Source organism: Syngnathoides biaculeatus, chromosome 5 (assembly GCF_019802595.1).
Source record: "Syngnathoides biaculeatus isolate LvHL_M chromosome 5, ASM1980259v1, whole genome shotgun sequence".
NCBI lineage: Eukaryota > Metazoa > Chordata > Actinopteri > Syngnathiformes > Syngnathidae > Syngnathoides > Syngnathoides biaculeatus.
The window spans coordinates 3,592,812-3,615,455 of record NC_084644.1 but is presented as its reverse complement, the minus strand read 5'-3'; the positions used below and the strand labels follow the sequence as shown (position 1 = coordinate 3,615,455).

General features: G+C 46.1%; 1 protein-coding gene and 1 long non-coding RNA gene across 7 annotated transcripts in view; one reads left to right on the top strand and one right to left on the bottom strand.

Moving 5' to 3' along the window:
• The window catches only part of col14a1a (collagen, type XIV, alpha 1a), a 107,525-nt gene extending 84,881 nt beyond the window's left edge, over window positions 1-22,644 (bottom strand). For 2 of the 5 annotated variants that reach the window (XM_061819068.1, XM_061819069.1), the window contains exons 1-4: window positions 9,322-9,781; window positions 9,133-9,249; window positions 6,490-6,633; window positions 4,599-4,697 (exon numbers count right to left, since the gene is read on the bottom strand). In XM_061819068.1, coding sequence (XP_061675052.1) covers window positions 4,599-4,697; window positions 6,490-6,633; window positions 9,133-9,249; window positions 9,322-9,412 — 451 coding nt within the window. In that variant the 5' untranslated portion in view covers window positions 9,413-9,781. Of the gene's footprint in view, window positions 1-4,598; window positions 4,698-6,489; window positions 6,634-9,132; window positions 9,250-9,321; window positions 9,783-20,006; window positions 20,111-22,518 lie in introns of those variants that run through there. The other 3 variants (XM_061819066.1, XM_061819065.1, XM_061819067.1) reach the window with 3 other exon arrangements.
• Window positions 8,444-12,861, top strand: LOC133500425 (uncharacterized). Of its 2 annotated transcripts, XR_009794887.1 has the most exons (5): window positions 8,444-9,006; window positions 9,140-9,362; window positions 10,788-10,908; window positions 10,999-11,231; window positions 12,141-12,861. It is a non-coding gene; the product is annotated as an uncharacterized LOC133500425 (long non-coding RNA). The 2 variants fall into 2 exon arrangements; XR_009794886.1 differs by having other exon boundaries at window positions 10,788-11,231.

The window sequence follows — 22,644 nt, the reverse complement described above, 5'->3', positions numbered from 1 at the left end:
CCAAATGCGCTTGTGCGTCTGACACGATACATTTCTTTCTTTTATCCATCCATTTTCTTTGCCGCTTACACTCACGAGGGTCACGGGGAGTGCCGAAGCCTATCACAGCTGTCAACGGGCAGGAGGCGGGGTACACCCTGAACTGGTTTCCAGCTAATCCCAGGGCAGACCGGAGTGCCCACCTGGAGAAAACCCACGCAGGCACGGGGAGAACATGCAAATTCCACACCGACGGGGTCCGGCATTGAACCAGGACCTCAGGACCCGCCTGTGTGGACTTTGCATGTTCTCCTCCTGTTTCTCCGGGCACTCCAGTTTCCTCCCACATCCCAAAAACATGTCACATTAATTGGACACCCTAAATTGCCCCTAGGTGTGATTGTGACTGCAGCTGTTTGTCTCTACGTGCCCTGCGATTGGCTGGCAACCAGTTCAGGGTGTACCCCCGCCTCCTGCCCGGTGACACCTGGGAAAGGCTCCAGCACTCCCCGCGACCCTCGTGAGGATAAGGGGCGAAGAAAATGGATGGATGGATCTTAATTGTCCCTTCTTTTTTTTTTTGGAACTCCACAACACCGTTACTGGAACAGCAGGACTGCGATGCATGATGGCCTAACCCTGAACAATTACTTTTGTGGGACCGACAACTCTGCAAACATTGAAGCGGTCTAAAGCGTGTAACTTTTGTCTCCTACAAACAACGCAACACGAAAACACACCATCACACGAGGAACAAACGTACAGTATATCCAAGCCTTCCGTTCTCTATTAATTGATAGTCCATAACAAACGCGGATAGGTTGAGAACATACATAAATCAACATTTTAAGAATATCCACATCTACACTGGCATAGGATGGAGGCACTCGCGTGTCACGATAGAACACGAAAAAACAGCTTTCGCTCATTTAGAGCTCGGCATCGTGTAATCATCATCGCCGCGGTACACAAAAGCTCAGAGATGCGCGAGGCATTCACTGACTGGAGTGACGCGCAGCGGCATACGATAATAAACCGCGAGAGAGGTGAGGCGCAACTCTAATGAAGGTCACCTCTGCTGCGGCGGGCGCTTGTGACGGAGCGGAAACAAGGAAATGCGCCGCTCTAGCCAACCTGCGGACGCCGCGAGAGGAGGAGCAACAATTATTTGATTATTTGCTTACAATCTTTTTCTTGATTTATGCCTGTTTAAATAAATAACCGTCCAAATATACGACCATTTTTACTATTTTCGAGCTGAGTGATCATTTCGTTATTTCCTGTCAGGGGGAAACATTAAATCGTGAAATTATGACGTTTTTTTTTTTTTTTTCTTGTTAGGTCATTGATATACAGACTAATTACAATTGAAACAACACAAAGCAAACAAAGAAAACTCTCATTAGGGCAGCCTTTCATCATCCAAATCACGTGTGCTGGAACACAAATTTATGCCACAGCTGCCCTAAATCAACATTATTTGCAGAAATAATCATCAATTCATTCTGAAAATATTTTCATAGAGGTTATTACACTTTATATTTTTTTCTATGTGAAATACTTTGTCATAGCTTTCTTCACAGATAAAAAAAAAATTATGAAGAAGCCCTGAAAAAAATTCTCAATCAAGAAATGATAATAATTCCTTCAAGAAATAATTATGCATGCATGCTTGAATTCCTCAACCCCCAAAAAAAAAAAAAAAAAAAAGAGAAAAGCCTGTTTAATTCCTAACATCTGTTCAAAACGGCAAAATGTCAGCGTTGAAACGCTTCACGATGCCGGATGGTCCTCTTTCTGTTTTTCGAACAGGTGGTCGAACACATTTTCAGTTTAGAGGTCTCCGTCAACAAAAAGTTCTTCGTCGACAATCGGGGTTTAGCTTCCCCTGAATCTTTTGGTGTCGGCGGCCGTGTTTTCTTCAAGAGAAACCGGCTTAATTGAAACGATCAGAATAGTTCTGAGGCGTCGCGTTCCCTTGGCGCCCGATGATGAATTATCTTCTTGCGCAGTGAAATCGGAATAACAAACCAGCCAAAAGCGTGCGTGCCGAAACAATAACTGCACTGAAACTGTGGAACGAAAATGTGTTTGTCTAACTTCTTTCACACTCAAGCTAGAATGCAGCAGTTACATTTTTTTTTTTTTTTTTTTCAAAATTTGGCTTTTGGTTTGTGTTCATAACCTTCTGTTCTATTAGTCGCCGTTCTGAGGATTCCAAATTCAGCATCGAGCATCGTTCAGTGTTTGAAGTCGGAAAGTAGAAGCATGTATCAAGTATAAACCGAGTTTTGGAAATGACACATCATATCGCAATGTTTCCATTTACTTTCACAAATTTTGTGTAATCAATACGGTTCAACACCCAAATATAAAAAGACCTAACGTGATAATATTTGTAGCTTGCATAAATTTTTCAACCAAAAAATACAATTATGTCTCACATGTCGACTTTGATGAGAGAATTGTCCTCTTATTTGTCAGTACAAACGTAGATCAATCACGATGCAGGAAAATAATGTTTATGTAGTTCTTTTTTTTTTTTGTATTACCGTAATTTCCGGCCTACAGAGCGCGCCTGATTATAAGCCTCACCCAGTACATTTGTAAAGGAAATACCATTTGGTACATGGATAAGCCGCACCTGTGTAAAATCCGCAAGTGCCCACACTGAAACACGAAATATTTACGCTACGCTAGCATGGCGCTAATACTAGCATGGTGCTAACAGGGCCGTTTAAAAAAAATGGCAAAAATCACTCAGACACGGCAGTTGCACAGCAGCAACAAGCTAGCACAGCGCTAACGCTACCGCAGCGCTAACAGGGCAGATTTTTTTTTTAAAAAAAACGGTAAAAGTCACTTCCTCGGTACATATATTCCATCGGCCTCACTCTTACCTTTTCCACTCGAGTGCCCACTTGCGTCCGTGAGAAAAAAATGCACGAGTTAGTCGCAACACCGCATAAGCCGCAAGGTTGAAAGCGGAAATGAAGGTAATTTGTGTGCCTTTAATTGTGTGCAAAATGTCACAGAAGGACAGACACAGTGCCATTCAATTATTTCATGAGCAATCATTTTTTTCTTGTCTCTCTCTTTTCACAGAATATGAAATCTGAGGTATTTAAGTTGTTTGAGTATTACCGAGGCTGTCAGTTCCAATAAAACCTTGGTTTCGAGATGAAAAGCCAGACAGTCTTGTCTGGGGCGAAGTAGTTCAAGTTTAGAGGAAAACCGCAGAGAACAAATGCATCACTTAGCACTGCGCATGCAATTCTGAATGATTTAGCAGCAGAGTGTAAATAGGATTAGCATTTCGGTTCAGCGTGTGGGCCACTTTCAAAACGTGGCTTTTGTTGTCCCTGAGAAGGAGGAGAAAGACTCAGCAAGGAGCGAGAAACTCACAGTAACATCCAACTGGACAACGGAAAGATGCTGAGCCCCACTTTATTTTTTTGGGGGGGGTGGGGGTGGGGGGCAGCTGCTGTTTGGAAATGGCCCCAACACCTGCTTGTGCTGTACTGCCAAATTCATCAATAGAGCACACTATAGCAACTACTTTGTTTGTTTGTTAAAGTGCTACTGTCATGAAATGGATGATTTTTCGTATGTTATGAATGAAAAAAACAGCAGCCGGTATGGACCCATCCGTTTTTTTTTTCACCACAAAACATGATTTTGACGTATATGGCTTTTTGTCACTCCCGCCATGAAAATCCTCTCGAGGGATTTGTTTTCGACAAGAAGCAGGAAGTGACGTTGGAGGCAGGTGCGCGCTCAAACGGACTCGTTTGATTCAATTAGTTTTACCCGCGGGAAGCTAGCTCGTTGTTCCTTCGTGTTAGCCAAAATGGCGGCTCGTTGCATTGCTGGATATTGCTCGAACGCTCGGGTTGTTGGATTTACCCTTCATAAGTTTCCAAGAGACCCGGTTCGTCGTGAAAAATGGATTGCACGGGTGCAAAGGACGAGAACTTCGAGGGTTCCAAATGACAGGTATGTGTGTATACAGCTACTAAAAAAAAAAAACAATAGTTGGGCGGGGGCATAATCAATAAATCAGGGGTGCTAAATGTGTTGATGTGCGGATCGGAAGGCTTCCGCACAGCAGCCGTTGAAGGACGTGCTCCGCAGGCCTTGTGGATCCCCACCGGCCTTGTCGACAAGGCCAAGCCGGCCGCCGGCCTTGTCGGCCGGGGTGGTTCATCTCCGCCGCAGAAGTGGATCGGACGGGGAGGTGGTCTGACCGTGATCCGCATATCATCTAAATATGGCTCGAAACAATAGGGTAATATTGCCCCGGTAACGTCATTCGTTTGTGAGATGTCTTCCGTGTCTGAAGGGGCGTGTCCCATAGGTGGGGCCAATGGCGAATGTCTGGGGTGACATCACGGACAGAAGATGCAGCCAATATGGCGACCACTTGGATTTCGAATGACACTTCCGCAACTTTGCGCATGGATGACGCGCTTTCCGCTCATATTTATTTTTTTGTATGGACGTGAATAACGTTATATGTATTTTTCATTTCAATATCTATTTTAGGATGCTTATAGGGATGACACTTGACCTTTAACGCAACAGTAATGCCCGATCATGCAGGAAAGTTTGTGTTTTACCTCCGTAGATCTCGTTGACGTCTTCGGGCAAAACGAATGAGTCGGTCAGACGTTGCGGCTCCGTTCTGCCTCCAACATCCTCCTCCCCCCTTTCAACAGCTGCTCATGGAATAAAAGAAAAAAAATACCACATTTGTTACAGTCCAGCATTTGCAGACGGTTACTTTGCTTGATTATGAAGGCAACGTTTTTGTGCGAGTTTTTACGGTGTACGGTGCAAATCCGGATTGAGAACGTTGTGCCGCAGCATGCCGGCACGACGTGCAGTATCATTTTCGGAAAATAGACGCAGACAAGGCCTCCAATTTGTCATGTATATATTACATGGTTGTACATTTTTGGTGTTTGCAACACTGTTCTACTTTATGTGTCAGTTTTACAGTAAACTTCAGCTGGAGGGGCGTAAACAGCTTGAAGCAAAGAAGCAAAGTTTCTCTGTTTTTTCCTGCGAACAAGAGTGAGTGAACATAGTTTCAAAACGGTGTCATCAAAAGGTCGTGTTCTAATAAGGTCAAAGCGTGTCGTGGGGCTAAAACTATACGGTCTCTCTATAATGCAGATTATCACCTTCTGCGGCTGGCCTTGGAACGTATCCGCCTGCAATAAATTGGGATTTACTGCAATAAAGTTATACGGCACCTTCCCTCCCTCAAGGTATACTTTTACAATGTCGCTTCAATCATCCGCTCGTATGGCCAAAATGAAGTCAAGGAAAGTAAACTAGTCTTTCACACCGATGAGATGATATGTATGAAATATTCAATATGTATGTATAAACGGGGGTGGCACTCAACACTATTCTTTTCACGTCCAAAGGAAAATGGAAACATCATGTAAATGTTCAGGCTCAGCTGGTAAAGCATTGGTCTCACAGTTGGGATAGGCTCCAGCACTCCCCGTGGACCCTCGTGAGGATAAGCGGCAAAGAAAATGGATGGATGGGGCTCAGTTTGTCATTTGTGAATATTTGCAGGTCAAGTGGGAATTGAACCTGTCATCTTTAGGGACTCAATGTTCTTTATTTTTATTAGTTTGAATTTTATTGTAGGGTTAGGAACATGAACATATGATGTGGAAAAAAATTTGATACCGAAAGTTCAAGATTAGGGCAGATCATTTCGAAATTTAGACATGACAAAATAAAATGAGAAGCATTTGAATGTAGTCCATCCATCCATCAATTTTCTTTGCCACTTATCCTCACAAGGGTCGCAGGGAGTGCCGGAGCCTATCCCAGCTGTCAACGGGCAGGAGGCGGGGTAACACCCTGAACTGGTCGCCAGCCAATCGCAGGTCACATAGAGACAAACAGTCGCACTCACAATCACACTTGGGGGCAATTTAGAGTGTCCAATTAATGTTGCATGTTTTTTTTTTTTTTGGGGGGTGTGGGAGGAAACCGGAGAAAAGCCACGCAGGCACGCGGAGAACACGCAAACTCCACACAGGTGGGGCAGGGATTGAACCCGGGATCTCAAAACTGTGAGACCAACGCTTTCCCAGCTGAGCCAGATTTGAATGTAGTGAAAATATAAATGCCAGAGGCTTGAATTTCACAGAACATTTACATCATATTTCCATTTTCCTTCGGACGTGAAAAGAATAAAGTGTTGATTGTGCAGGGATGAAGCGTCGTGGGGGGGTGGGGCATATGGGGGGGTCCTTATGTCTTGGCGACAGGGCACTGTCTGTGTTCAATAGTCTGACAGCTTCCAGAAAGAAGCCATTCCTCAGCCTGGTGGTCCTGCAGCAGATGCTCCGTAGCCCCCTGGCGGATGGAAGGGAGGACGGGCTGATCTTCGAGCCCTCGTCCTGCACCTGCTCCCCCCCCCCCCCATCCACCTCCCACCCCCCCACGCACAATACACAAAGGTGAACTAGATCCACTCACCTTTAAATCTGCCAAGGAGCGCTCTGCTCTGAGTGCTGCCGCCGACAGCAATTACTCTGACAACGTAGTCCTTGGATGGCTCGTAGTCTGCGATCAAGACTTTACTGTCGCTTTTCGATGTGATGATCTCCCTCTGATGGCCACCTACCAAAAGCGGAGTACCAATGAAAGGTCGAGGTTAAATTCGTAGAAACTTTACCAATACAGGTTGGAGGCAGCTTGTACCTTTCCCAGCTCATCGAGGAAGGATTTCATTTTGTTGCCGGACATATTTCAGTTTCACTCAGTTAAGTGACACTTGGGGTGGATTAAAAAAAAAAAAAAAACAAGCGAGGGATCTGAAATGTATTAATATTTCTCAAGTTTGATGCAGCAAGAATGGTGTTGCACGCTTTGAAAATGACAATGTGGGCCCGGAGACGAAACGTCGGGCTGCGATCGGCTCAGCCACGGGAGCCGTGTTTTGACCCGGTTTCGCGCACCCTCTTCGCGGTGCCCCTATCGCTGCAGTCTCACTGATAACGACGCCCTTAGGAAAATGGCGAGGCATGAGGAGAAAGTGAAGAAACAGCAGTTGTCAGCAGTTGCATTTATCCAAATTAAAGTCAATAAACTAAATACAGAACCGGGGAACTCGTAATTGAAGCCTTTTATGTCTTCGCACACCCCCGGGCGGTAAAACCTATTTGAAATTTAAAATCACTCATTTGCAATATACATAATTACACCTCTGTGTGTGTAAATAAAAAGTTGCCATTTCTGTTCCGGGATGCGCAGGTGAGGTCAAAAATCTTAACGGCCCAATAAATATCCATTTGCTCACTTCTGGTTCGATGAAGGGATTAATGGCTCGTGATTGGCTGCACATTTTCGCTTAAAGATGGTGGCTATTGTAATAAGAGTGCTAATATGCACTGCATGAAATGAACACAAACGTTGCATTTTTATCCATCCATCCATTTTCCTAGCCGCTAATCCTCACAAGGGTCGCAGGGCGTGCTGGAGCCTATCCTTGCTTTCAAGGGGCAGGTGGTGGGCTACACCCTGAACTGGTTGCCGGCCAATCGCAGGGCACTGAGGGGCAATTTAGTGTCATTTTTACTCTTTTATATTTTGTTTGTATTTGGTTTGCTTATGGGAAACTCATATTGATTGAGTTCATATTTATACAGTTGGATTTACAGTAGGCGGCATGGTGGATCTGCTGGTAAAGCGTTGGCCTCACAGTTCTGAGGACCCGGGTTCAATCCCGGCCTCGCCTGTGTGGAGTGTGCGTGTTCTCCCCCGCGCCTGCGTGGCTTTTCTCTGGGCACTCCAATTTCCTCCCACATCCCAAAAACATGCAATTTAGCAATCTCTTTGGACGTGAAAAGAATAAAGTGTTCATCGTGCCGGGATGAAGAGTCATGGGGAGTGGGGGGGGGGGCAAATGGGGGGGGGGGAGTTCTTATGTCTGGGCGACAAAGCACTGTTTGTGTTCAATAGTCTAAGAGCTTCCAGAAAGAAGCCAATCCTCAGCCTGGTGGTCCTGCACCAGATGCTCTGTAGCCTCCTGGCCGTTGACAGCTGGGATAGGCTCCAGCACTCTCTGCGACCCTCGTGAGGATAAGCGTCAAAGAAAATGGACGGATGGATGATCCACAGTATATTCATCCCCAAATCACCGCATCAGTCATCCCAGCGGGTGCGCTGCCACTAGATTGGAGAAATCTGAGTGAAGCCCGTTGACGAAAGACTTTCTAACTTTCTTGGGGATGCGACTTTGTTGCAGCCTTTGTGAGCATTGAATGCACTTGCATGGAGCGCTTGACTCTCTTGCGCGTGTGCGTTACGCAAAGGACGCGTTGTGGAGGGCCAACATTTTTACTGCATGTGCTGAGTGCCAAAGAACCACTGCGGCACTTCCTCTCCGCCTAAAAAGGAAGCGGCCGTAAATCTGATTTTTTTTTTTTTTTTAATTCTTTTCTACGCCATTAAACGCAGCACGAAATTGTCACGCACAGCGTCGCTCACCGCGGGTTGTTTGCGGGGGGAGGGCATTTTACGTTACTTTTACAGCGGCCGGCTGCAAGAGAACTACCTGCAGTGCCGCAGCAAGGCATTAATACGGGACAATCTGCGGTCGGCAGATCGCTAGGAAAGGACGTCACGTGACAAAGATGGACGACAGTCAAGGCGGAAGCGCTGCAATTACAGGAAACATCAGCGGCAATTAAAGTGACGGGTGGAATGCGTTCAACATGTGCAGAAGCGGATGAGGTCACGTCAGACATTTGAACACTCTTCAGCTATTTACAATCGACGGGATGAGATCCCTCGCACCGCCATCATAACTCATAAAGGACGCCGCTTGATGGCGATCCAGACTTTTCCACCCTCTGACGGATCACGTGCGGTTAGTTATAAGTTGTTCAACTTAGCGGGGTCACCCCGGAGGAGCTTTGATAAGACGCACATTCCACAATTGTTCCTGAGATAAAGAAAAATCCACGTTGGAATGAGCTCCTCTTCCTCAAAGTTGAGTCATCTATCATCTGCATACGGCATTATTATATTTTTTTTCTCATCCTCTGTATGTGGCAGTTCTGAGAGCATGAAATCATGAATATGAATTGCTTTTTAAGGCTTTTAATCCTTTCCTACCTGGTAGAGTTTTGTAGAGGAACAGGTAGCTGTCAAAGTCGCCTTTGGGCTCCCTCCACGAGACCAGCAACTTGTTTGGCTTCAGCACTTTGAAACGAAGCCTCCGCGGAGCTGCAACTGAAGGAACACATCACGGTCCACACGTCTACCACGGGAAATTAATCACGAGTCGATTAATCAAAAGGATACTAATTAAAATACTCCGCTTCGCCGGGGACACGAAGTAGGCGGTAGGAAATCTCTGTTCTTCTCTCCCTCGTTCGTCTTGTGTGTGAACCATTTGTGATTGCCACTTTTGTTGCAATGCACCAAATCGGGTTTGTTCGAGGACAGTCGTGACGGTGTCGGTCGGCCGTGACCCCGTGACCCCGCGACGGGCTACGTTCTCAACCCTTCGCCGACCAGCCGCCGCGTATAAAAATCACCTCAACACTTCTCAAATCGGTGGCACAAATCAGCATTGCAGCTTATGACGACGAGCAAAAGCGTCTCTCTCTCTCTCTCTCTGTCCAGTGGCTAGTCTTCTATTTTATCATTATCATTTATCATTCATATTCATGGGGGGGTTGTGTATTTTAGTTTTCATTTTCCTTCTTGAGCTTCAGAGACAGCAGGGATTAATCAATAACACGCGCACACACACACACACACACGATCATAAAACTTGCATGCAACAAGACGAAAAACGTATTTAGTAAATATATATATTTTTTTTAGACTGGTCTTGGGATAAATCATAAAAAAAAACATGCTGACAGAAAAAAAAGTAAATTTTATAGTGGGGTGGGGCGACACATGCTTGATAGCCCAAAAAAAATTAGTTTATGGCTATATTTCCATAATTTGCACATCCATCCATCCATTGTCTTCACCGCTTATCCTCACGAGGGTCGCGGGGAGCGCTGGAGCCTATCCCAGCTGTCAACGGGCAGGAGGCGGGGTACACCCTGAACCGGTCGCCAGCCGATCGCAGACAATTAGCACATTCTCATCCATTTGCAGCAATCTTCAAACATCCATCCGTCCATCTTTTATGCGGCTTATTCTCACTAATGTCTCGCGCAAATGAAATCAAATGCGTCTTCAAGAAAACATACCCCAATTTTTGGTGTTCCAGGGAATTTTACTTTGGGTTGTTGTCCTTCAGATGCGGTTTCCTTGGTAGCCTTCTTGTTACTTGATTTGATTACTTTGTCGAGACACAATGCAGTACAGCAGTTTCACCAATTATTCTCCACAGCGCTCAGGTAATCATATCACACCAACGATCAAATAGTCCAAATGCGTCACGCAAAACTATATAATTACATCTCACCACAATAAGACTTGATGAATAATTCACGGCCGCTGGGAACATTAGAACTCTGGTAGCGTTTGGTGTGTGCTTGATAGTGTTTGAATAGAGTTGGCAGGAGATTAATAATCAGGCCTTCCCTTTGCATGTCAAAGAACGCAACCGTACACACGCTGAATTGTAATTAATGAATGTAAAAAAAACAACAACAAAAAATGCAAGGAGACAGCGATAATGCTCAATGTGGCCCAAGGTCTGTACGTTGAGGCAATTCAAGAGACCATAACTGTGATGGATGAATATGGATATGACAAAGCGAATAGCCGCGGATGCTGACTAAAATCCAGACTCCTTCTTTCAGCTCTTCTTCACAGGTCAGCACATCCGCCACATGCGGAATATTAAGAATATTCAAGCTCAACATTCTGCTCCTTAATGTGCCAACATGCTTTTGGGGATCTGGCGGGAAAGGATTGATATGGGTAAGAAAGAGCCTTGTCTAATACAGCAGCTATAGGCAGTCCACTACAATATCCATCCATCCATTTTCTTTTGCCGCTTATCCTCACGAGGGTGGCGGGGAGTGCTGGAGCCTATCCAGTCGTCAACGGGCAGGAGGCGAGGTACACCCTGAACTGGTCGCCAGCCAATCGCGGGGGACATAGAGGCAGTCACAATCGCACCAAGGGCCAATTTAGAGGAAACCGGAGTGCCCAGAGAAAACGGGGAGAACATGCGAACTCCACACAGGCGGGGCCGGGATTGAACCCGGATCCTCAGAACTGTGAGGTCAACGCTTTACCAGGTGATCCGCCGTGCCACCTCACTACAACTACCGTATATCACTCAGCGATATCTTTCAATAACTAGCCAGCAGGGGTGTCAAACTCGTTTTTGTCACGGGCCACATTGTATTTACGGTTATGTTTTGTGATGACTGAGAAACCATAAAAATCCTTTGGCATATTTACACATGAAATTTATGAACTAGTTCTGGAATCACAAATGGAGGGTAATGGGTTTTTCAACTATTGTTGATGTTTGGTAACACAAAAATGCTTGCAATATCGGAACATTATCATTTATGATATGACAATTTGGAATTTTGGTACAGATTTGAACAAAAATCTTGGAAGTTGATATGCATGATTTCCCTTCGCAGGCCACATGAAATCATGTGGTGGTCCAGATCTGGCCCCCAGCCCTTGAGTTTGATACCAACGAACTAGTGCCATTTACAATGGTTGCCTTTGCTCATTACTCAGCTTTGCACAAAACTAGACGGTCAAATTAAATGCCCGAATCGCAGCAGCACGTTGGTGACAATTGCTCAGCGACCGCATTTTTTTTTTTTTTGCAGCAAGGGAATCATTGGAGGTGCTGACGTCTTCATGAAGCGAGTCATACGTCGTTAGGCGCATTCTTTAAGAAAATGAAAGAAATCCATTCCAGCACTGTATCGAGCACATTTTTCCCCTGAACCTCCATTCAAAGGCCTTTGAACAAAAGGCTAATTAGCGTAATCTTAAACTGTGCAGGGGGTGTGCGCCGGAAAGGAACCGTTACACTCTCTTCCCCGCTGGATAGAGAAATGTTTACTTTCCAATGTCTTTGTCCTGCGCCGCTTAAGTTGATGTATGATTCATTTTTGCTTCTGTTAACGTGAGAAATCTTTTCTTTGCTGGCTCTTCTCCGTGTTTTTCCTGTGCCACAGAACGGAACGACTATCGGCCTCAGCCTGGATTTGAAGGCAAAAACCCGGCCACTGACCACCAGCAACACGGGAGCCGGATCACGTGGTCCCGCATCTGCACTGATGAAATCTTCCGCCGCACTTGAGTTACTCGTGGCATCTGTCTGCGCGACGTACCGTACTCCTTTTCAGCTCATAATATAACGTGTCCCGCCAGGGTCGAGTGCGCCTTCAGCCCAAAGTCATCCGGGCAGGTCTTCGGCTCCCAGCGGCCCCCAACGAGGCTAGCGGGACGGCAAATGCTTGCGTGGACAGATGCACTGAAAGGTTTCAATCATTTATCTAACCGCTGCGTCCTCTTCTGCCAATTCGTATTCATTTTTACCCCGACCGGGGCTGCGCCACTCACAACAATGCAAATGTACGTTTGGGTTTGTCTTCCTTAGTTCCGCGTTCTTGTTTGTATTACTTTTGCGTTTGTGTGTGGCTTCAAAAAGAGGGCAACGGTTGCGATACTCTGGCCCATTTTTGCCGGAAGCGCCGCTTGGCACGACGCATTCGATTCTAATGCGCAAAAGATTTAAGTACGTTCTTGGCGGCGGGCTGCCTTCTATTCTCGATCAATATATTTTGTCAGGTTCTCGTAATTGTTTGGGCTTTCCTGCTGTAATTGTTTTCCCCTTTTGAACTTGTTGTTCATATTGACTACACCTGATAAGAAAATGTTCACATTTTTCTTTTATTTTCCCAGTGTGCAACTTCCATTTCTTTAATTTGTCAACCGTAATTTTTAGCTATTCACTCGATGTTCACCCGCAACGCACAGTGGAACGCACAATAGCCCACAGACTCTTTGAACTAAAGTCACATAATTTTTCCCGTCCAATTGATCATTTAGAACAGGGGTCTCAAACATGGGGCCAGCGGGCCATTTGCGGCCCGCAACGTGATATTTTGCGGCCCCCACCTTAATATGAAAGTATAATGGTAGTGCGGCCCTTGGGTTTTATATGGATGGCACTTTTACAGTGTTGTGTGTGTGGAGCAGACCAATCACGGTGAGGTAGATGGCTATCGGGCGGGTGACATCAATGCCATCAGAGAAACAATTTTCAGTGAGAAAGTTACGGCAGTGTTCCTAAGGAGAGTTTTTTTTTAAAGAAGTTTTACACACAATTTGTAAACACCGGTGTCCTTCATCTTATTTTGTGCTTTTAAAAAAAAGAAGATAGGATTGTTTTTCATTTCTCATTTTAATTCCGCATTAGTCCATGTGCGCTGACGCTGCGGCCCAGCCTCAGCCAGACTCCGCCTCCAGCGGCCCCAAGTTAAATTGACTGATTTAGAAGAACATAAATTGTCTCGCTGTCCACTTTCTGAGAGTCCTCGCCAGAAACCTCGCACATTGTTTCCGAAAATTCCCGTCAGCTCATGCTCCCACCAGGTGTGGTTGATTGCACTTTTTATTTTCTTGAACGAAAAGCGCGCAAGCCTCATGCGCCACCGGCAACAAAAGAGACAAATTGGCGGGGCCTCTTCACATCAAAATCCACAACGACGTTCGTTCCGGAGCAGTCGGAGACGGCGACAAGACTAATTCCGCTCAGCAGACTTTGAACGGTATCCGAGCCGCCACTTGATTGGCTTTGGGATGCACGTGCGTGATTGCAATTCCGAGCAGGTCGCTTCCACCTCGTTCCGCCTTTTTTGTTTGTGAAGTAACGCGTTCCCCGCGTCGGTTTCGCTTTGGGTTCGTGATCGCATGAATCGTTGGCCACCACAAAGTCACTCGCGCTCACCGTCGGCCGTCTCGCCGCGCACGTCGGCTGCACAAATGCATGCATAGATCATTACACACACGCGCTACTTAGTGTTGCACTTCTGCCTGTACCAAGTTCATTAGGTAATCAACACGAGTGGGATTCCAAACTCACTTTAAGGAGCTCCACTGGAGTTACTGGACGACAAACAAAATCCATCCATTATCTACCGCTTTTCCGGGTCAGGTCGCGGGGGAAGTAGCTTCAGCAGGGATACCCGGACTTCCCTTTCCCCAGCCACTTCTTCCAGCTCTTCCGGAGGGATCCCGAGGCGTTCCCAAGCCAGCCGAGAGACGTAGTCTCGCCGGCGTGTCCTGGGTCATCCTCGGGGTCTCTCTCTGGTGGGACATGCCCGGAGCACCTCGCCACGGAGGCGTCCGGGAGGCATCTGGATCAGATGCCCCAGCCACCCCAGCCCTCATTTCGGCCGCTTGTATCCGGGATCTTGTTCTTTCGGTCCCGACCCACAGCTCGTGCCCGCGGGTGAGGGTAAGAACGTAGATCGACTGGTCAATTGAGAGCTTCGCCTTTCGACTTAGGTCCCTCTTTACCACAACGGACCGATACAAAGTCCGCATCACTGCAGACGCTGCGCCGATCTGTATGTCGATCTCCCGCTCCATTCTTCCCTGACTCGTGAACAAGACCCCAAGATACTTGAACTTCTCCACTTGGCGCAGGATCTCATCGCCGACCAAACCAAACCTCCCAAATTGTCAATTCAAAAGCACAGATCTTTTTCTCGCCGACACACAAAGTTAAAATATATCCGCTTGAAGCCTCCGACGGCTGGAAAATATCCCACCGGGTTGTCGCGGCGTTTTCCAGGGTGTTACGAGATTGAGCTAACCGCCAGCTAGCTTGCAAGCTAGCCACCGGTTAGCTTCCTCGGCCGACGGATGGGCAAATTTCTTACTTCCTTGCACCCTAAGCCTAACCCGAGTAGGCAACGAAATGAATTTGCCTCTGCCGCCACAGAAAACATCTCAGGTTATGTTGTGGACCTCATCTTGACGAATGGACTCACAGAACCCGAGAACAGGCTCACATTCATTCTCCCCGCTGGAGATAACAATAACCAAAGCACACCGCAGACCTTACGCGCAACAACCGACGTAAATGATACTCGAGCCTGCATCTGATCCATTTTTAAGATACTAACATTTCCACAAAAGAAATAGTCGGCGGTTTAGATTTTCCTACATGAAATATAATATTTCAGTTGTGCGTCGGGGGGTGGAAATGCCATTGAATTGTATGATTGGACTTTTTGCTCCTTTTCTTTCAGTCAAGCGGCCTTTCTTTAGCATTTGGTATCGTGTGAGTCCCAGAAGACGTTGGATGTGTTGTAAATACAAACATCTTCCATGGCTACAACGCACGCACACACGCTAATCCTCACTCTGAGATCCCAGCTGAGCAGATGTCGTTGCCGAGAGGGACGTTCGCGGCTTTCCTTGAAGGGATTGGACCGGGGTCACCTGTGCGATGCCGTAACTTGGCGGCGACAAATCCCGGGCTCGTTTGTACTGCCGCACTTTGGCCTCGCCTCTTGTTTATTTCTCCCTCAAATGAAATAAATGACTCTGCGCGGTACAATAGCTGCGGCAAATTGGAACGAAATGATGAAAGCGAGAGACGCCGACAGGAAATAAAAACTGGGGAGAGCGGTGAGAGAGGAGATGGCGACGTCTAAATTAGGTGTTGCGGGAAAAAAAAAAAAAAAGGGGGGGGGGATAGAAAAGCCCTGCTTTCATTTGGCGCAATCAGCATTTAATAAAGGCGTCCGCTGGCAAATAAATACCAGGCAGCAACACGGCCGTCAAGCTTTAAAGGTTTGGGACAAACTGTAGAAATCCAAAAACAAACAGAATTCGCTTGAAATTTCTCTGTATATTGATGTGCCTAACCCTAAAAAAAAAAAAAAGGTTACGCAACAAGTGAGTTATCGATTCTGCAGTTGAAAAATCTTCAATTTCCTTGTGGGGCTTGTTTTGCACACGGCTGCTTTGAATGCAGTTCGGGCCAAATTTTGGGAGGGAAAAGCAGCCGGACTTATTTTTGCCTTCACGCTGGATTTGACGCGGAGTACCTTCATTATCCATCCATTTCCTTTGCCGCTTATCCTCACGAGGGTCGCGGGGAGCGCTGGAGCCTATCCCAGCTGTCAACGGGCAGGAGGCGGGGTTACACCCTGAACCGGTTGCCAGCCAATCGCAGGGCACATCGAGACAAACAGTCGCACCCACAATCAAACCTATGGACAATTTAGAGCGTCCAATTAATGTCGCATGTTTTCGGAGTGCCCGGAGAAAACCCACACAGACACGGGGAGAACGTGGAAACTCCACACAGGTGGGGCCGGGATCGAACCCGGGTCCAGCTGACCCACTGTGCCGACTACCTTCATTATCTAAGTGTTTGGACAGTCCAAAATATAGTGTACATATTGTGCATTTTTTCACAATTCCCAGGTGTTTTGCTCAAATGTCTTTTATGGTCTGAATACACAAAGGAAAATGAATAACAGTTCACTGAAGATCCACCCGTAAAACCCGTTTTGGCGAACTCACGCCAATGAGCCGCTGTTCATCGAAGGAGGTGGAGTGGAACGAGGAACGAGGTGACGGCCAAAGTCAACGTCTTTTCCAATATCGATTTCATTTTCACCTTGTAGAGGCAGAACTTCATCACCGAGCGGACGCTTTACAGCTGTCAATTGATAAATGGCCTCCGTGCGCGTGGCGCATGCGGTGGAACACAAAAGCCCCGCAAGTCCACGTTGGGAAGACGGACTTTTTGTGGGCCGGCACTTGGAAAAGCAACTTTTTGTAAACAAGCAAAAAAAAAAAAAAAAAGTTTTCCACAATTGCCAAAACACGAAACTCTCTTCTGTGAACAAAAATTCAAAGTGGCGGAAACTCATTCTGAAAAGCAAACAGACTTTTGGCCGATCCTTAATCACTGTTCAGGTGCTTAGACTCGATCCGTAAAACTCGTCTGCCCTATTTTGCGAAAGCCTCGAGCACATTCTCAGTCACTAAACGCATTTCACACTTTGGAAAACTGGAAACATGGCAGCACGGCACAACACAAGTGCAGCACAGCTGTCATCTTTTACACACAACACCAAACCGAACGCGAAAGTTTCTAATGGGGTGATCGGAGCAATTGGGTGGGGTAAAACCCAAGGTTGGGGTTTTGGGGGGCAAGGATGAGGCTGAAGAATAACAGAAGCTGGACAAGGAGTCCAAGCCATGTGGAGCAGATTCTCCGTGGTCAACGAGGTCAGGACATTCACAGAAAAAAACAGATACTTGCGTGGCATACAGAACACGACGGCACACCGCAAATGCCGGAACGGTCATTCACAAGATTACCGTAAATTCCGGCCTACAACCCGCAATTTTTTTCACACGCTTTCAACCCTGTGGTTTACGCGGTGATGTGGCGCTAGCGTTAGTGCGGCGCTGGTGTTAGCGCACCTGGTTATAAGCCTTAGTACACAGAAAGCGTTTAACACTAGCGCCACGCTAAGGTTAGCGTTAAACTCTGTGTTACCGAGGCTTATGGTGTTTATTTTATTTTTTTTTTTTGTTGGGTGTATGTAGGTAAATGCAGTTTGCTCTGTGTAGAACAGAAGGACAGCCAAATGAGAGCGGAAGGTCTGCTGAAAGCACAAAAACTGGCTAATCCATAATCTTCATGCAAGCGCAACAATGGCCTTTGCCAACTTGGCAGAGCCTTCTGCGACAAGCTGGGCGTAGCGACGCAACCAGGGTGTGTCCTTTGACCCGTGCTTGGCGGCATGACAAACCTCGACGCATGCATCAGTTGTGACCGCATTAGAGACGTCCGGTAAGCTAGCACGATTTTGGGAAAGACAGACAGATGAATCTCATCCATAAACATGTGACTATTGGGCACCCTTTAAAACACTGCTGGAATCCATTTATTGAACGCATTATTACCGGAAGTAGTCGTGGTTGAAATAATATCAACCCTCGAGACATTCTGAAGGCATGAAATGAAATATTCTTCATTCAATCCAGTTGCCTGATCTCAAGCTCATGAAACGTTTTCTTCAAACAAACAAGCAACACGTGAAGGTGACTGCGCCGACAGCCTGGCAAAGTATCTTCATCGTCAGCCTCCGGATGGATTTTCACATTAAATATTAAAAAGTATGAAAAAGTATGCTGACTGACAGTCTTGTCACGTGGCTTGGGAAAAAAAAAAAAAAGGGGGGGAGTATTGGGTCCTCACTTGAATCCTAATTGTTTAATTTCAAATCCAGCAAAACCCTTTAACTGCTCAAACATTGGTCACACACACACGGACGTGCATGCCACACGCACGCACACAGTCACAGATACTAAATGTTGAAATTTCCCTCTGGCTCATTTTCCTCTAATCTCCATCAAGATAAGTACAGCATTTAACCTCCTGCTCTTCCTGGATTGGACATATTCTCTCTCTCTCTCTCTCTCTCTCTCTCTCTCTCTCTCCTCTCTCTCTCTCTCTCTCTCCCACACATCCACAAACTTTTGTGCATTGTCATTATACCATATAGGTCAGTGGTGTCCGAACTGTGGCATGGGGGCCATTCATGGGCCACTTACCATTTTTCAGCATCCATCCATCCATTTTCTGAGCTACTTATCCTCACGAGGGTCGCGGGAGTGCTGGAGCCAATCCCAGCTGTCATTGGGCAGCAGGCAGGGCACACCATGAACTGGTTGCTAGCCAACCCGGGGCAGATAGAAACAAACAACCATTCATAATCACAATCGCACCTATAGGGGCAATTTAGTGTCGTCAATGAATGCATGCTCTTGGGATGTGGGAGGAAACCGAAGTACCCGGAGAAAACCCACGCAGGCACGGGGAGAACATGCAAACCCCACACAGGCGGGACCGGAATTTGAAATCCGGTCCTCAGAATTGTGAGGCCAATGCTTTATTACCGTAATTGCTCAGTGTGCTTAAATTAACCCATTCGTGGGCAGCGTCCCATTTTTGGGACATCAAGATTTTCACGCATTACATCCTTCAGCATATCAAAATATTGAAGTGTTTTAACCTGAAGCCATAATTTAGTATCAGGAAAGGATAACTCATCGGTCAAAGTTAGCACAGAGTTGTTTCCCTTTCCTTTCACGGCTGCCTCAAGTACACATGGAGCGTTTTCCAACAATACAAAGGGAGAAACCAAGTTTGTCTTCAAAATGATAATCCATCAGTATTATTAATGCGTAAGTGTCGTTCTAGCATAAGAACTAATTAATAAACATATGTCTATTATGTACCACTACACAGAACTGATAACATACCCGTCCCAGTTTTGGGACACTGCCAATCTTTCTTGCCCTTTGTTTTATGCGTTGTACGAAAACGAATTGTTATTTCCTTCATTGTGGCCTGTTAGCAGACTTTTATCCATGAATGGGTTGAAGTTAAAGAATTTTATTTCATTATTCCGCATGCAGCCCTTGAAGGCAAAACTTTGGAAACTCCTGCTTACAGGTCAAACACATTCGATGACATTCCTGGAAACCATATTTTAAAATGGAGGTAAACACTGAACATGCGAATTAATCTCCAGTATTTCCGACAGTGGTCCGCAGCAACCCCGGCCGGAGCTCCCGTCTGAGACGGGACCCACTTTGATTAAAGCCAGTTTTCCGGGATGCAGTTGATTGCGAGGCACGCCGGCGCGTTATATATGTTGCGCGGCACACATCGCACAGCAAATCACGACGGCCCGAAGCGCGCCATTACACCGCATTTATTAAAAACCGCTCTGAAGCGTGGCGGCGCGAGCAGCCAGGTGGCAAGCGGTGCCGTGGCGTGTGCCCGTTCGAGGCGCGTGATGTCATCGGATTAGACCGGGCCTTTCCATCAGAACCGCAGGTGATGCAGAGCGAGAGGAGCGATGGAGAAAGTCGACCGAGAACGAGGTCGAGGAAACCGAAGCGCTCGGAGATGGAGCTCAGAAAGCCGAAGGAGGTTTAGCGGGCGGCGGAAAAAGCCCAGGACAGAATAGGGAGGAGTCGGGACAGCTTACCTTGATCCTGTGCTTTACTGGGAAAATGAGAAAGGACAGCCAGTAACACCAGTGGAGCGCACGTGTAACTCCGACAGAACATCCTCGCGGCCAGCAACGTGGACCTGCAAGAGGAGCAAAGGAAGTCGAAGAAACGATCAAAAGATGAAGGAGACAAGACGCACACTTGAGGAATGCCGTTCAGCTACTGGGGAGGATCCATAGGTCAGGAAGATCCACCTTGCCCCCCCCGATCTGGAATCCGTTAGCCACAAACAAAGTCCGCTCAGAGACAATTACGCGGCAGTTGTCGGCCCGTGGAGACTGACCGCAGAGCGGTCGTCGAGCTTCACGCCCACGCCCGCGCCGCCGAAACAGTGGAGCACTTTGTCGGCAGGAGGAGGGAAGGAAAAAGAGTGGGAGAGGAGAAGAGAAGATGGACCTTTGACCTTCAGCAACACATTTCTGGTTCGAGAACGGCGGAGTAAAGCTGTGCAGTTCAAAAGAAGAATACAAATTATTCAGAGTAAAACAAAAACAAAAAAAAAAAAAAAAAAAAAGGGTGATTTTAGAGTCGAGCAGCATAAAACCACCTCAATGACCCAAATAGAAAGAACAGTTTTATTTTACTGCTGTATCTACTAGAAATGAAATGAATGAACATTGATCTATAGTGAACATAACCTCCTTGGTCTCCTAAAACCAAGTTCTTAAACATACCACCAAATTAGAACACGCATGAGAAGAGACCTTTCAACAAGGGGTGTCTGCACCCCGAGTCTGAGTCTTTAAATATCTGCAGATACAGAGTCCCGGTCCGATACATATAACCACCAAAACTCAGGTTTGATTTAAGGTAAAACTGAAAAATACATTAGTAAAAAATACAAAGTAATTTCGCAAATAGAAAGATTTGTAGTAATCCTGCCAGTCGTGTGGAAAACGACTGCAACTGCTGCTCCTGCAGTGCGCGTCTTGGCCTCTTAGGGGCAGTGTGGGACGATGGCAGCATAGAGCAACATTTTTCTAGTGAAAAAAAATTTTGAAGAACTTTGCCATAAAACATTAATCGAACTAGTTTTTTCCTCAGTTGAGGGAGAATATACAGCCGTGAGTATATTTGAGTATATTTATATCATATTGTGTGTTACTATGGACAAAGATTTGTTTTTGGAAGGTAAATCACGCCCGTAATGCTGATGCTAATACTCGCTAGCCCGTCAATGGAGATTTCCATTGACAGTTAGCTTTACGTTGACGATTTCTAAAACCGTCTTGTGTGTCTTGCATTGAAATATACGATATGTGTAATTATTTTCCTCGCGCGTTTAGTTGAACAGTAAACTACACCTAGGTTATTATGAAGGACTTTAAAACATAAACAAACACGAGTGTCACGCACACAAACTTTCATCACTTGTATGATACCGCGACTAAAACTACCCCAAAAAAAGTTACAGTTATTGCGATAAAAATTAAGTTATTACTATTCCATTTGTAACTACGTTCTTACCTTTGAGTGGTTCTGTCACTTTGTTACATTTCAATGTCAGAAAATGATTCAAACCAAATGTTTCCTCGGAACTCCATCACTTGACAATCACGTGTTGGACCCCGATTTTCGATAACCCGATCAGATCGCAACATCTCTACTTTGAACTTTAACAAACACGATTACCGTTTCATAGAAATGATTATTATGATTATTACACAGGACAACTTTAATTAATTAGAGAGTAAGATTAGGTAATACATTTTTGTAAACCTTAAAATCTGAATAACACGGGAAAATCTTGATTTTGAAATGTTCTGTTCACAGGTCGATCAACATCTGAAAATCACAATTTACTTGTACCATATTAAACATTGTCTGCAACGGTCTTTTCAATACCTTAAATTGATACTACAGGAGTTCCATTTTTTTTTTTTTTTTTTTACCAAAGCGGTAATCATTTCCTAAGATGCAGAATAATGTTGAATGTAAGAGGCATTGGAATTACAGCGAGAGAGATGAATCAAAAGGAAAAAGATGGAGGAGGAATATGAGCCAAGTTTGAGTGACAGCTCAGCCTGAGTGCTTTTGTCCATCGCCTCCTTTCCTCGCACTTTTTTTTTTTTTTTTTTTTTTTTTGTCGATTCTCAGCTCCCCGTCACCTCCAGACTGAGCATGCTCATTACGACATTCTCCAAGAGGAGAGCCGAAGAATCTTTCCTCACCTGGGGAAAGTCGCGCTTCTGCAGCTCTCCGAATAAAAAGAGCACTTGGAACAAAGTTGCCTCAAGATTGGATTCCTGGATGGCATGCGGAGCTCAGCCTCGTCGGCGCGAGCGCCCCATCCAGACTACGAGGTAGGACCGCGCGCGGTGCGTGCCGTGGATAGAAAAGCGAGATTGACTATACGGCAGACACTTTCGGACTTGGACTTGTCCCCCCCCCCCCCCACCCCGTTCAAATGAATCTACCTGCATCCTCAAGCAGCACCTGAGACCCGCTCCCACACGCACACACAAAGAATGAAACTGCATTTCATACCTCTTCAATAATATATTCAGAGAGTCTCCTTTCCTCCTCCACCCCCATAAAAAAAAGGGAAATCCGGAATGATCGCTGCCGCGTCCCGAAAGGATCCCACACCCGGTCTGCTTCTCCTTCCTTGCG